We start from the raw sequence: 13496 nt of genomic DNA on the forward strand, positions 1-13496 counted from the left end.
ACCTAATGCATAAAAGTATACTTTTCTATTAAAGCTGCTCAATCAAAAAATGCGTTTTAAAAGTGTGAAAATATAAAGCAGTGACAGGATTCAGCATGCCAGAAAAACAACAAAATCAAATTTTTAATAGGTCAGCAGAGCAAAAGTAAACAGTTGCAACACTATTTCAAGGTCTTGAACAATCAAATGATGATTTTAATCTGGACTTTAACAAAGTCAATAAGCCTGAGGTCAAAGTCTTTATGATACTGCCTTTAAAATGAAACAGTTGTTTAGAGAATCCTCACAGGCTTCAGAACTGAGAACATGGAAACACTTTGGATTTTGGGGGTCCTGCTGTCTATCTGCAGCCTCTCCTTTAGTCAAGGTAATACATTCAAGTATTGTAATTTCACCACTTATACAGTATGTAGTATGATGTATTGGCTATGTGTATATTTGTACATGTGAAAGTATGTGTTTTCTATTTCAGAATGTAATCAACAGCTTCTGGAGAATGTAGATTTCCCTGGAACAGACATCAAATCTGTCTTCTCTCCTGATGCCGATCACTGTCAGCAGCTTTGCACTCAGCACCCCTCCTGTCGCTACTTTACCTTTGTTCGTGCTGACTGGACCAAAGACAACAGGTACAAAACAAGCAGTGCACCCATAAATAAGTAATACTTATTTATGTTTCATAAAACAGGGTGGTGAAAATACATTTTGGACTCAGAAAATTAGATAGCTGGAATATGACAACAAACTCCAATCTACTGTCACCAGAAATTAATTCATTTAAAGTTGTTGTTTTTTATTTAGAGCTACCCTAACTACCAGAAGTCAAAAGAAAACAAATAGCAGTTTATTATCTTATCTCTTTTGCAACCGTACATGAGAGGTATTATCTTTAAAAACAGCTGTATTTGCTTATTGATAGGCTTAAGGCTATTTGATGATACAGCCAAAATGGTTGTATTTGCTTATGTAATTCAAGAGCCAAATTCAGTTTGCTGTAAAATATTTACTTGTATTTACATGTTTAACTTCAGTCAGATCTGTTTCTACTTTGAATGTTACAAGGATGTTGTTATCATTTGTTGTGGTAAGAAATACACGTAAGTGACAGACTGCCGTCACTTTAAAGACACTTTGCGACAGTTAGTTTCGGCTGTTAGTAGTAGCTGGAGCAGAGTGGAGCCGCACAGTTGTCCAACCGTGTCATATGGAACGTGCTCTGTGGATTAAGTTGAGGAACAATTCGTGGATAACCTGTGGATCTGTAAAGTGTGTCTAGGTAATCGGATACTTTTAGGAAGAAAGGAAGTTGTTTCACGAACTTGTAAGAAGGAAATTTAATAAATAAAACACACACGCTTTCACCTATGAGCGGCGTCAGTGTGAGTTATGTGCATCGGACTAGAAACACGCGTCAACTTAAGGTTTTACACTACAGGTTTGGACACTACAATAGGCTTACTATTTGTTGATTTGTTTTCGATGCGACTGTGACCATGCACTTTCCTCTCTAGTTTTTATTTTATTTTTTTATTTTAAGTTTCAAAGGGCCAGTGTGTAGGATAATCTATTGGCAGAAATGAAATATGATATTCATAACTATGTTTTCATTTGTGTATAATCAGCTGAAACAAAAAACGTGTTTTCGTTTTCTTAGAATGAGCCATTTATATCTACATAGAGAGCTATACCTCTTCAAGGACTATACCATATTGCACCGACATCTGTCTACAGTAGCCCAGAAGAACAAACACTGGCTCTACAAAGGGCCTTTCTTGTTTTTACGTTACCTGAAGGCCACCGCAGTTCACACACACACACACACACACACACACGCACGCACGCACGCGCGCGCGCGCACGCACGCACGCACGCACGCACGCACACACACACACACACACACACACACACACACACACACACACACACACACACTCAAAAACATCTCTCCTTCTCTGCAGGCACTTCTACTGCTACCTCAAGACCAGTCCCTCTCAACAGCCCAATGTGAGGACTCCACTGCAGGGTGTCACCTCTGGGTTTTCTCTCAAACCCTGCAGCTCAGATCCACGTAGGCTCACTAATATTTTAAACCATTATGAAAACCATTTGTTAATTTACAATCTTGGGGGGTAACTAACAAGTAACAAGGTTACATAATTCAATTACAAAGTAAGAGCAATTGTGATCAGTTACAGTTACTGAGAAAAAAAAAGTATGTGATTTAATTACACTTACCAATCAAAATGTTGGCGATTACAAAAGGCTTGCATCCAACTACATTCATTAGTTCATAAGTGGAGAATATAACATTCAAGCTGCTGCTCTGTTCAAATCTTAATTCAAGTTATATTGAAGAACATTTAATTGAAGTGTGACAGTAATCAGTGATGAGTACTGTTCTGATGTTTACACTCCCTGGTTTTAGTTTATGTTATTAGGACTTTTTTAGCTTTATTACCTAATTTAAAACATGTTAGAAAAGTAATCAAATTAACAGTGTAACTAGTAATCTGTAACCTATTATATTTCTAAGTACCCTTACATACACTGTTAACTATTGATCCATGACCACACTCTCCTTTACTCTGTCTGCCAGAGCCTTGTCTGCCTCAGGTGTACCATAACATGGACTTCCCAGGGGCAGACTACCAAACCTTGTTCACAGCCGACTATGATGAGTGTCAGAGAGCCTGCACACGGGACCCGGCCTGTCAGTTCTTTACTTTTGTAAATGGGGTCTTCAAACCAGAGAGGATCAGGTAAAACTGGATCACACAATGTTTCACTGCTGTCGAAATCAACTTTATCTGCTCCCTCTATAGTTGTTAGACAGAGTTGGTTTAATTCAAACAATGAGAGGGAAGCCTTTCTCTTGCACCACCAAGGTTGCAACATAGGCTCACCAATTCCCTAACTATGCAATTTCTTGTTTTGTTTTAGGTACAAGTGCCACCTTAAATTCAGCTGGTCAGCACCAATAACTTCTATTGTTGAAAGAAAAACTGGTGTAGTATCTGGATTCTCCCACAATGCAGAAATAACTCAAGACGTGAAACCAGGTACACAAACAGTCATGGCAAAAGCATTTGGAATAAACTCTGCAGATAGTTGCGCATGCTTTCTTAATGTGTTACCCATGTTTTGATCAGCATGTGAAGGAAAGCTTTTTCCAAGCACTGACATCCCAGGAAATGACATTGTGGTTCTTCCTGCTGCGTCTCCTGAACACTGTCAGACTCTGTGCTCTGCTCATCCAGTCTGCACCTTCTTCTCTTTTGTCAGGTAGACAAACAGTTTTCTCCAATAAGTCAATACAATGAGTAATTAGAACGTGCTTTTATTAGCCTATTCATTGTTCCAGCAACTTACCTGACAGTATCTTAACTGTGGTTACATATTTCATTCTCCTTTTCCATCAGATCTGTTCATGAATCTCAAAAAATAGACATCTTCTTTTTTTTTCAGTGACAACTTTAACTGTCATCTGAAGAACAACAAAAATGAAATGGTTCCCAAAGCCAAAGAAGGAGTCACATCTGGAACAGCAGCACGCTTCTGTCAGCTGGATAACAGTATGTATTATTAATCAACACTAAAACTGCCAGAGAGGACACACTTTCAGTAGACCATCACAGACCAAAGATTGTCTGAACTATATGGATTGACTAATTCAATAATTTAATGTTATATATTTATTTACTGGCTGGATTGACACATGTTCTACACATTCATGGTTCCCAGATGATCCATCATAACAATTTTAAATAATAAAACTGTCTTTTGATTTTAGGAAATTGTTTCAACAATGATGAATGGACTGCCAATGATTTTACTAAACACCTTCATACTTCCCTCAGGATGAAGAATGCTTTTCATGACTGACTTATGGCAGCATGCTGTGTTTACATTATAACGCTATTTATTCTCAGCAGTTAGAACAATTACAATCGAAGCACTGTGCTAGAAGTCCAAATCTAAAAACATTAATGGAATGTCAGAAAAACCTTTGTGATGAATACGTTGTGGCAAAGCCAGACCTTTTCTTTTCATGTTACGTTTCTATTATAAAAAGACAACTTTCACTGAATGGCAATGTTATTTTTTACTTTATTCGATCATTTCAGAAATAATGATAAACCAAACATCTGCCATTTTCCCTCTAACACTTCATGAATAGATAAACTATAAATTCTTATTTTAGATTTGGTTAAAGCGATCTTAACAAAAGAACTAGAATCATTCATCAACTTTATTCTTCTATCCTTTCAGTTTATTGTTGGTGAAGTATTTCTGTAGTTTAGCCAGCAGCAGCAGCAGCAGTCTAACCTTGTTCCTCTCTGCTACCAGGCTGGGTTAAGGTCGCTCTTGAAGGAGTAGATTTCCGAGGTGATGACATTCGCTATGAGCTGATGGACGATGCAGGCACTTGTCTGAAGACCTGTAATGAGGATCCTACATGCCAGTTCTACACCTATGTCAATACAAACTTCTTCGACAGTCAATACAGGTACATTCATCTTAATGCATGCATGCAAACCTGCATTAACACAAATACTTTCCATTTTTTTAATAAAATTGTTCCAACAATTCAGGCAATACCCATAAAACATTTAACTCATTGTTAACCAGACGCCATTGCAGCCCCTCTTTATAAATTATGACAGCTGTATTTATGGTGCATGTTTGAAGATGCTGTTATTCATCTTGTGTTCCAGGCGCCGCTGCTACCTCAAGCGTGCCATCACCATGCCTGCTCCTCCTAAAGTTACCAAACTGGCCAATGTTGTATCAGGCTTCCAACTGAGGAACTGTGTGAATAGTGCTCCACACACAGATGATGTTTAGTTCTTCAATATGGACACTTGATCTGTTGGTGGTTCCTAACATCATTTGATTGCTGTTCAAGCTGCAGATGATTATTTTTGTGTGTAAGCAACAGCAATAAAACAGATCAGTTTGCTTTCAGCCTGCTTTATTCATTTGAAAGTCAGTATTCACACAGTCTTATTGTAGCCCACTTGTAAGAGGAATACGTTTTCAAGAGTATAGAGTTATAGTATTTAGGTGAGCAATGATACTAAAATATATCTGTGTGTTTCTACACCAGCACAATCTACCACAGACAGCAAGTTTCATTAAGGTCCTTACAGTATTTAACATTTTCAGTAATAAGTTGTACCTTTACTTAGTAAATAGCAATAAGTGGTAGAAATAAGGACAAGGTGAATATTATATAAAAAACTGATGCTAGCTGGCTTATTGTTATTTTTCGCACATTAAAGACGGTGGAAGCAGAGTGGGGATTCTTGCATGACGTCACCTACTTTCAATGTGCATGCAGAAGGGAAAAGTCTGACTTGAAGTATATAAAACAACTGTATTGTTGTGAGGTATTAACATGGTTTCTCGCTGTGTTATCTGTGTATTGACAGTATGTCACGTTATTTCCAAATACTGAAATCGCACGAATCAACATAGAATCTGCATGCTGCCTCTCCTGGACACTCATGCCTTGTGCACTGCTAAGTGTACAAAAGACAACTTTCACTGAATAGCAATGTTATTTTTTACTTCATTCGATCATCTCAAATAAAAAAATAAAAAAATGACTGTAATGTAATGTAATGCTATGAAGTACCATGTTTGCCACATAATTAGCTAAGAGAAAGTTTTGAAAGCAATTATACTTTGGTCTGGTTGACAGTGTCTTAATTTGTGTGAACTTAACTATTTTCAGAAGTACAACTCTCATGTCTAAGCACGGAGCTAAAACCAGCAGATAATTACTTTAGCTTAGCAGCTAGCCTAGCTCTGGATAAAGTTGAAAAATATGGCTACCTGCACCTTAACCATTAACATGTCATATTTTTATTTAAGAAAAAAAATCAAGTTGTGGTTTTATGTGGATTTACAAGTAACTATTTTGTGACAAGGGGTACTGTGTTTGTGCGAGTAGATTTCTTGTGTTCTGACTTTTGCAGTTTGTTGACAAGTGGAGAGGACTTGTACAGAGGACCAGTACTTTCAGAGTTTCTCTACCGCTGGTATCAGGTATGTCTGTGCCTTATGCGTCCATGCAAACGTGCACTCAGAAACTCAAGTATTGTCAAACAGCGGTGAAGCTGCTGCATTAGGTGACTTTGCACATTGCTAATACAGTACTAAAAGACTAAAGACATACAACGCCGAATCATGTTTTTGATAAAAGTGTAGCAGTGAATAAAGTATGCACACATTGTGTTACAGTACACTCAATTAGTGCTCAAATGCTATTGTCTATTGTTTCAACACTTTTAGTTAATTTAATCACAGGTGTATTTTTAAATAAAATTGATCTTGGCACATTATAAATGATGCTGATGGTGATTTTGTTTTTGCATGGCTGCTCCTCCTAAAGTCACTAAGTTGGCTATTGTTGTGTCTGGACTCTCCTTGAAGAACTGTCTGTTCAGCGCACACACACACACACACACACACACACACACACACACACACACACACACACACACACACACACACACACACGCACATACACAGAAACTGCACACATGTAATCCAATAAAAGATTCAACACTACTGCATAGAGGAGTATTTTTATACATCAAAGGAGAAATCTCTCCCACTTCCTGATTTCACTGAACTCGTTTTTTCTCCCTTCTGCCTCCTCACAGCATCTCTTCCTCTTTTCAGCTTGAACCACAAGGCCGGCCTACTTTGTACACCCTCGCCTCACATACACACTCACAAACACGTGCACACTTCCCTCCATCTTTCTCCATCGTTCCCTCCCCTCTTTCCTCTCTTCCCCCCAAGCCTCCCCTCCCCCGTGGGAAACCCAGTGCAGTGTGACTGTGGTTGTCCTTCCTGGAAGCTGTGGTGGTGACTCTGGCTCCTCCGCTCAGAGGCTAGAATAGTGCCAGCCACCCTGTGAGTGTGTCTGTGTGTGTGTCTATGTTTGTATGTTGTCTGAGTGCCTGTGTGTGTGTGTGTGTGTGTGTGTGTGTGTGTGTGTGTGTGTGTGTGTGTGTGTGTGTGTGTGCACGCATGCACCCTTCACAAACATTCCACCACCGTACCGTCCGTCCGACCGCCGGCCGGCCTCGCACGAGAGCCACGCCGCCACCGCGGTTCAGTCCTGACGCCAGCCCTGAAAACTCACATTACACATGCTCACTCACACACACACACACACACACACACACACACACACACACACACACACACACAAGACATGTGTGCACAAATCACCACATTAACAAAACCCTCAGCAAGGCACAAACACACAGACACACACACACGAGGGGCACATGAGACTGACTTAAGCACACACTAGCACACTCGCTCAAATAAACAATATGCACTTTGCGGAACACACACACTTTTGTGCCGCAGACCACAGACATTGCATCCTGAAGTAGATCAAAGCTTTCTTCAGCAGTAAACACACACAAGGCTCTTCTCTGCTCTCTCATCCCCACGGAGCCGTTTTGGTGAGGCACGGCACAATTATGCCGATCGTCTTGAGAAACAACTTGTTACAACTGTCATTCATCATTGTTCGGGGGTTTCACCCTGTACACGCTGGCCGACTCTCGGTGATTCACACTACTTCTCTTCCTTTCCTTTTAAACCTTTGCAATCCCTCTGATCTCTCCTTAACCCTGTCTGCTGCCTCCCTCCGACCCTGTTATTGAACGTCTACGCCAAATCAGTCACCCAACCACAGCCCTTCAGATCTTTTTCTTTGTTTTCCCAGCTTTCGCAGTCTCTCCATCCTCCCTCTCGCCCTCTTCTTAACTGTCTGTCCATTGTTGAGGAGACAGTGGCGCAGACAAACAGGGAGAGAAGATATCCGCTGGTGTACCACAAGATTGGAGAGAAAGAATGGCAGAGAGACAGCAGAGGAGAGGAAGATTCATAGACTGATATGAGGGTAAAGTTAATTACAGGGGACTGCCAATTAGAGGGCAAAGTGATGGGTCTGTTTGCCTCACCGCGGCATCCCAAAAACATCACCAGCTCCCACCATGTTTATCCTCTGCAGCCACAAGACCACAGCTCCCATCAGCCATCACTGGAGACAGCTTAGATACCGAGGGGGTTACGGCTGGAGAACATGCAAGCAGTGTTTGCAGACATGGCTAATATGGATAAGTAAGTAACACGTAGCTTTTAACCATTCTGTTTCCATTTGCGTTGATAGCAGCAAGGACATGTTGCCATTTGCTTATACAGTCAAAAAAAAACACACAGCAAAACATGAACAAAGGTAAAGGCACTTAGTTTTTATAGAGATTTTTTAACATTCTTCAGACTTTAAAAATGAATGTAAAAATGTTTTGGAAAAAAACAAATGTCACAGTTAAAGACGCTCTGTTGAGCGTTATGGCTCTGTTGGACACTGTGTATGTGTGTATTTGTCTAGCAAGATCATGAAGAGGAATTTATTCAAATCTTCTATTCGTTCACATTCCTTCATTCTTCTGTTATATATGATTGTTTGATTATCTGAAACTTCACCCACAGTCAGATATGGCTTTTAGAGTCCCTTAAAATCAAAGACAATCATCAAAGGTTCAATACTTCTTTCTCCAACAGTTTCATATTTGCTACATGGTGCACATGGGACCTCCATGTTCACTGGACAGAGTTCGTTTGGAAAACAAAACCAGAGTTGAGTCTCAGAAAGCTCCGATCTCAGTCCCCCATCCCTGGGCTGACTTGGCTTGTCCGCTCAAGCCCCTGCGCTGAGCAGTGGGAGACCCCAGAGGTGCGAAGGGCCTGAAAGAGACCTGCAGTGGGGCAGAAGATGATGAAATAGGAGAAGAGGAGGAGGTAGAAGGAGAGGAAGAGGAATGGTTGGGGAGGGAAAGGGGCGAGGCCCTGGTGGCGCTGTGAGGAGACGACTGGGTTGGTCTGGAGGGGGCCAGGACCGGGGACGCTGCGAGAGAGGGCAACCTGTGGACGGTGGCCAGGGCTGTAGGCGCAAGAAGTGGTGGAACACCCTGGTGGCAGCCAGCCAGGGGGCCAAGGCGGAGGGAGGCGGGTGACGGGTAGCTCCCCAGCAGGGCCAGATCCCTTCGCCCACTGGGGAAAGGAGGTGAGGAGGAGGCCGGTGAGGTGGGGGAGATCTGAGCAAAGGATGCCCAAGGCCAAGGAGGAAAGGGCAGGGCGGAGGCCGGGGGCGACTGTAGGAGAAGGGGGTCTAGCTCGCTCGCACAGTGAGAAAGGTGGGAGACCAGGCGGGCTCCTATAGGGTCCGGGGACTCCCCGTCAAGAGAGCTGAGGTACCGCACCACCTCTCCAACGCACTCCCTAAAGCCCAAGGTCCTGTAGTCGACTGCCAGGGCCCTCGCATCAAAGTAACCTGAGAGAGAAAAAGAGAGCTTAGTCATACAATGAATAATAGTAATGGAATTCAGTTAGTTATAAGAAATCAAATTACTGTACATACACTTACTGCAATAAAGTGAACTGTTTTGAACTGTTTTGATAAGTCTCACCTTTTCCTCCCATGGCATGTAGGAGTTTGAGGTGGTCCACAGTCATCTGCAGGATCTCTGCCTTCTCCAGCTTGGATGAGCCCTGCAAAGAAAATGAAGATTTCATTCAGTTGCATCAGATTCCATGAAGCAGGTTTCTTACTTCTAATGTTGAAGGAGAATGATGTTAAATGATCGTGGATTTATGAGCGGCCACCTGTTTTTCAAAAGCACTGGGCACCAGCCTCCTGAGCTCCGACAGGCTGTGGTTGATCCGGTCTCTGCGCCTCTTCTCTATGATCTACGCAGCAAGAAGAGCAGAGGAACAGTCAAGGCCAACCAAAACAACAGGACTAAAAAGATTAAGATCCAAGGCTATAATTCACCCACCCCTCTTCTCTTCTTTCGGGCCAGAACCTGTGAGGCGCTGCCAGGGGACATGGACCCGGTGACTGGGCTGTACCATGGAGATAGAGAGAGAGAAAAGGGAGATGAGTGAAATGGGAGGATGGTATTGGCACGGACAGAAACATGTTAACTTTGATTCTCCTGCATATTGTTATTATTACCCTCCTTAATGTGACACAGAGGCAGGATGGCACATCAGCTCCCTTCAATCTAATTTGTTTTTTTGGGCACAGAACAGCAGAGGAGTTCCCGGGAGAGGAGGGAAGACGAGATTGTTTTTGGTTTAATGCGTTTCTGGACATTAGTCTCAGTGAAATGACATGCTGTTCTCCTTTCCATGTGAGCGAAAGCACTTTTAGAAAGATGATTATATAGCCTCGGGGCGATGCTTTCGCTCGCATGGGGCTCCAGCATGCAGCATGGGATCCGAGCTCCTCCGAGTAGAGTCACTCAATATGGATTGTGTTTGTTTGTGAACTCTCATCTTACGGGTCTGACAGCTTGGAGTTCCCTTCAAACTACCCCACCAAAGACTTACTGCGTTTCTATTAGATTTCAACATGAAGGCTGCCAATTTAGCTGTGTGTTTTTGTTTAGGTTCATGTTTGATGGGCTGACTTTAAAAGTCTTCTGTTTGCATGACACATGACAATTTGATTTATCCAAACCGCCTTTAGTGTTACTGCCTATCTTGATGCTTGTGATGTTAGCAGCTTTGCTGTGAATGTTTTTTTATATGCTGTAGATGCACTGTTACAAATCCACTCCGATGATTGTCCGCTTTAATCCAGACAATGAAATTTGACTAATTCACCGAAAAAGCATTATAATGACTTTTAAAGTGTGTGTGCAGTATTAGGAGTCATTTAGTATAGACTGCAGTTAAAGAGTTTAGCATTGTAGGTCACATTAGCATTCAAAGGTTCATCTGTTTTTTCCTTTCTTTTTTATGAAATAAAAAATATTTTAGTTTGTAGTTTGCATTTTCCATATTTTTCTCCATAAATGTAACTGTATTCATATAATAATGAACAAACTATGATTATTTGTATGAATTTATGACACTTTAATTTCCTGTAAGACCATAACCTTAATACAACAAAGCTGAAAAAACAATTCACTCTTAGCCTTTCGAAATATTTTTGACAATGAATTAAATCTCAAATGAAGCAAAATGTTTGTAGGCATATGTCATACATTAAAGTATAATCAAATAACATCATTGCATTCACACACACACACACACACACACACACACACACACACACACACACACACACACACACGCACACACACACACACACAGTGCCTCAAAATATTCCTACAAAATGCTACAAACTCGTCAGTATATTTGATGTTGGGTTGTCCCTCTTTATTGCTTTTGTCTTTATGTTTTAATGCAGCGTCAAGGAGTTCCTGAACTAGAAATAATTAAAAATGTAATATTGCTACATCACAATAATAATTACCAACTTTTTTGATTCATCATTTGTGAATCTTTAAAATATATATATATATATATATTAAATACATTTATTTTCAAATGATACAGTGTCAGAAAATTGTGCTCATGATTTCAATCCATCTCCATGCTTAGGACAAGACAGGCCTTACATCATTTTGAACCTATACCTATTGTAAGCATGTCATACGCGCAATGAGTTTAATTTACTCACATGGGCAAGCAAAAGGAGAAGACATGACTCTGTTTCATTTTGAGGAAAAAAATGCATGAATTCATAAATCTCAGTGAATCCAGAGGATTTGCTGCCAGAGCTCTGAAGTGAAACTTTAAACTGACAGCTCAGCTTTTTGGAAGGTGTGTCAAATTACTTTTGTCAAAAAAAAAGTAAGCTCAATGCAGAAAATGTTTAGGAATAGGAATCATAATTTAGTTTTTTAAATTATGAACTGAAAATGTCCCTGCAGTCTTTCAAATTGTCTGCAATTGGCAACATGCTTGTAAAGCCCACAGTTCACTGCCAAGTATGTTTCAGAAAAATTTGTCTTTAGCTACTAATTTCAGCTGTGTACCATGTAATTTTCCTTTAAAGTGTCACAACCTCAGGTGCGGTTGGCGGATGCTCACCAAAAGCCGTCTTCTTGTCCCACGTCAATAAACTCGTCTGTGTCCGAGTCTGGGGAGCTGTAGTCGTGAGGTCTCTTCATGTCTGTGCCCCTTGCTGGACCGATGTATGGATAGGTATATGACGGACTGATGGATCTGAGTGATGTTGCCGGCCGCGCTCTGTGCTGCGTGGAGGCAACACGCTGAAGACTGTCTTCCCTGTGGACGAAGTGCTCACCCTGTGTGCCCCTCACTCTGTCTCTCCTGCGCTGTTGTTTATAAAAGCCTTGTTGTCCTTAGTTACTTCTTGTCACTTGTGTTTGTCTTTTTTTTGTCGTTTCTTCATGCGTCTTCCGTCCTGTCCTCTGTGAGTCAGCGGTGCCACTTGATCGACCCCCGAGGGCCCATTACAACTAAGAAAATTCACAAGCTGCTTTAGTCTTGTACTCTATCACTGGCATCCAATCATAGTCTCTCTCTCGCTCTCTGTCTCTCTTTCTCTCCCTGTTATGTCTCTCTTGGCTCCCTCTGTCTGTCACAGCCACCCAATGACAAAATAGGACTTTGGCAGTTGGGGCAGGGTTGCCAGTTTTGGCTCCCCCGCCTCTTCTCCCTGTCCCTCCTCCCTCCCTTTAATCTGGCCTTCCCCAGCTTGTCACCCACCCTCCCTCCCTCTCTCCTTCCCTACCCCCCCGGCCCCATCTTTCCACCCCTTTGCTCAGTCATCCTCAGTCAATTAGCCTTCCAAACTCATCCTGCTCTCCTTCCTTCCTTCTTTCTGTCCTCGTTTCTGTCTATTTCTGCTCCTTTAATTACACTGCTTTTGTAGAACAATGGCAGCAGGAGGGAGGGAAGGAGAGAGGTGAAGAATGTGGGAATGATGGACTGTGAAAACACTCCATCATCCACAGGGGAGTGTGTGACAGTGCGTAAAGCTTGACTCTCACACAATCGCACAGGTGACGTGGAGAATGGACTTATTGAACAACTTTTTTTAGGAGTGAGTGTGAGAGACAAACAGCAGAGAGAAGACACAGGGAAAGATGACCCTCGAGACAGCTGACAGTAATCACCAAAGAACCACAACAAAGATAAAGTTCTGCATATGTTTCCGCTCTACACTTTATAAACAATAATGCTGCTTAAATATTCCTTACTAAGGTATAAAATTATTCATACCAGTAATTTCCAACCCGCCAGGCTCCGCTGCCCTATCAGAAGAGCTCAATACCTCTTCATCAACCGCGCTGCCATGTTCCATATCTTTACTTGAATGGATGTTTCAGCTTTTTAATTACATATAAGCGATTATTCTTACAACATATTTTTCATACAACAATTGAATTGCCAAGTTAATACATAGTGGGTGGCAGAAGCTAGATGATTTAAGCCTAACCATGACTTTTGGCTATCACAGTTTACCCGTTACGTTTAGCTAAGTCTTTCAACTGTTTATGCATTGGCTATGTTTAAATTTGGCAATATTTATTTATAAAAAAATTATAATAATTTAAATAATTTAGCAAATTGAGAAAGCA

General features: G+C 41.4%; 2 protein-coding genes across 2 annotated transcripts; one reads left to right on the forward strand and one right to left on the reverse strand.

Moving 5' to 3' along the window:
• The first annotated feature begins 267 nt into the window (after positions 1–267).
• Positions 268–4965, forward strand: LOC137872636 (coagulation factor XI-like). The gene is made up of 9 exons (XM_068710951.1): positions 268–367; positions 473–629; positions 1959–2068; positions 2597–2759; positions 2941–3059; positions 3150–3282; positions 3466–3572; positions 4348–4507; positions 4716–4965. Exons 1-9 carry the CDS (start codon positions 307–309, stop codon positions 4843–4845), a joined length of 1140 nt encoding a protein of 379 aa, XP_068567052.1. The 5' UTR covers positions 268–306; the 3' UTR covers positions 4846–4965.
• A 3316-nt stretch (positions 4966–8281) lies between these two features.
• heyl (hes related family bHLH transcription factor with YRPW motif like) lies at positions 8282–12483 on the reverse strand. Its single transcript, XM_068710565.1, has 5 exons — positions 11980–12483; positions 9873–9939; positions 9700–9783; positions 9504–9585; positions 8282–9367 (listed from the first exon to the last, which is right to left on the reverse strand). Exons 1-5 carry the CDS (start codon positions 12057–12059, stop codon positions 8682–8684), a joined length of 999 nt encoding a protein of 332 aa, XP_068566666.1. The 5' UTR covers positions 12060–12483; the 3' UTR covers positions 8282–8681.
• Positions 12484–13496: the final 1013 nt, after the last annotated feature.

The sequence above is a fragment of the Cebidichthys violaceus genome, unplaced genomic scaffold, assembly GCF_023349555.1.
Source record: "Cebidichthys violaceus isolate CVI_PGR_0920_01 unplaced genomic scaffold, fCebVio1.0.p SCAF_16, whole genome shotgun sequence".
NCBI lineage: Eukaryota > Metazoa > Chordata > Actinopteri > Perciformes > Stichaeidae > Cebidichthys > Cebidichthys violaceus.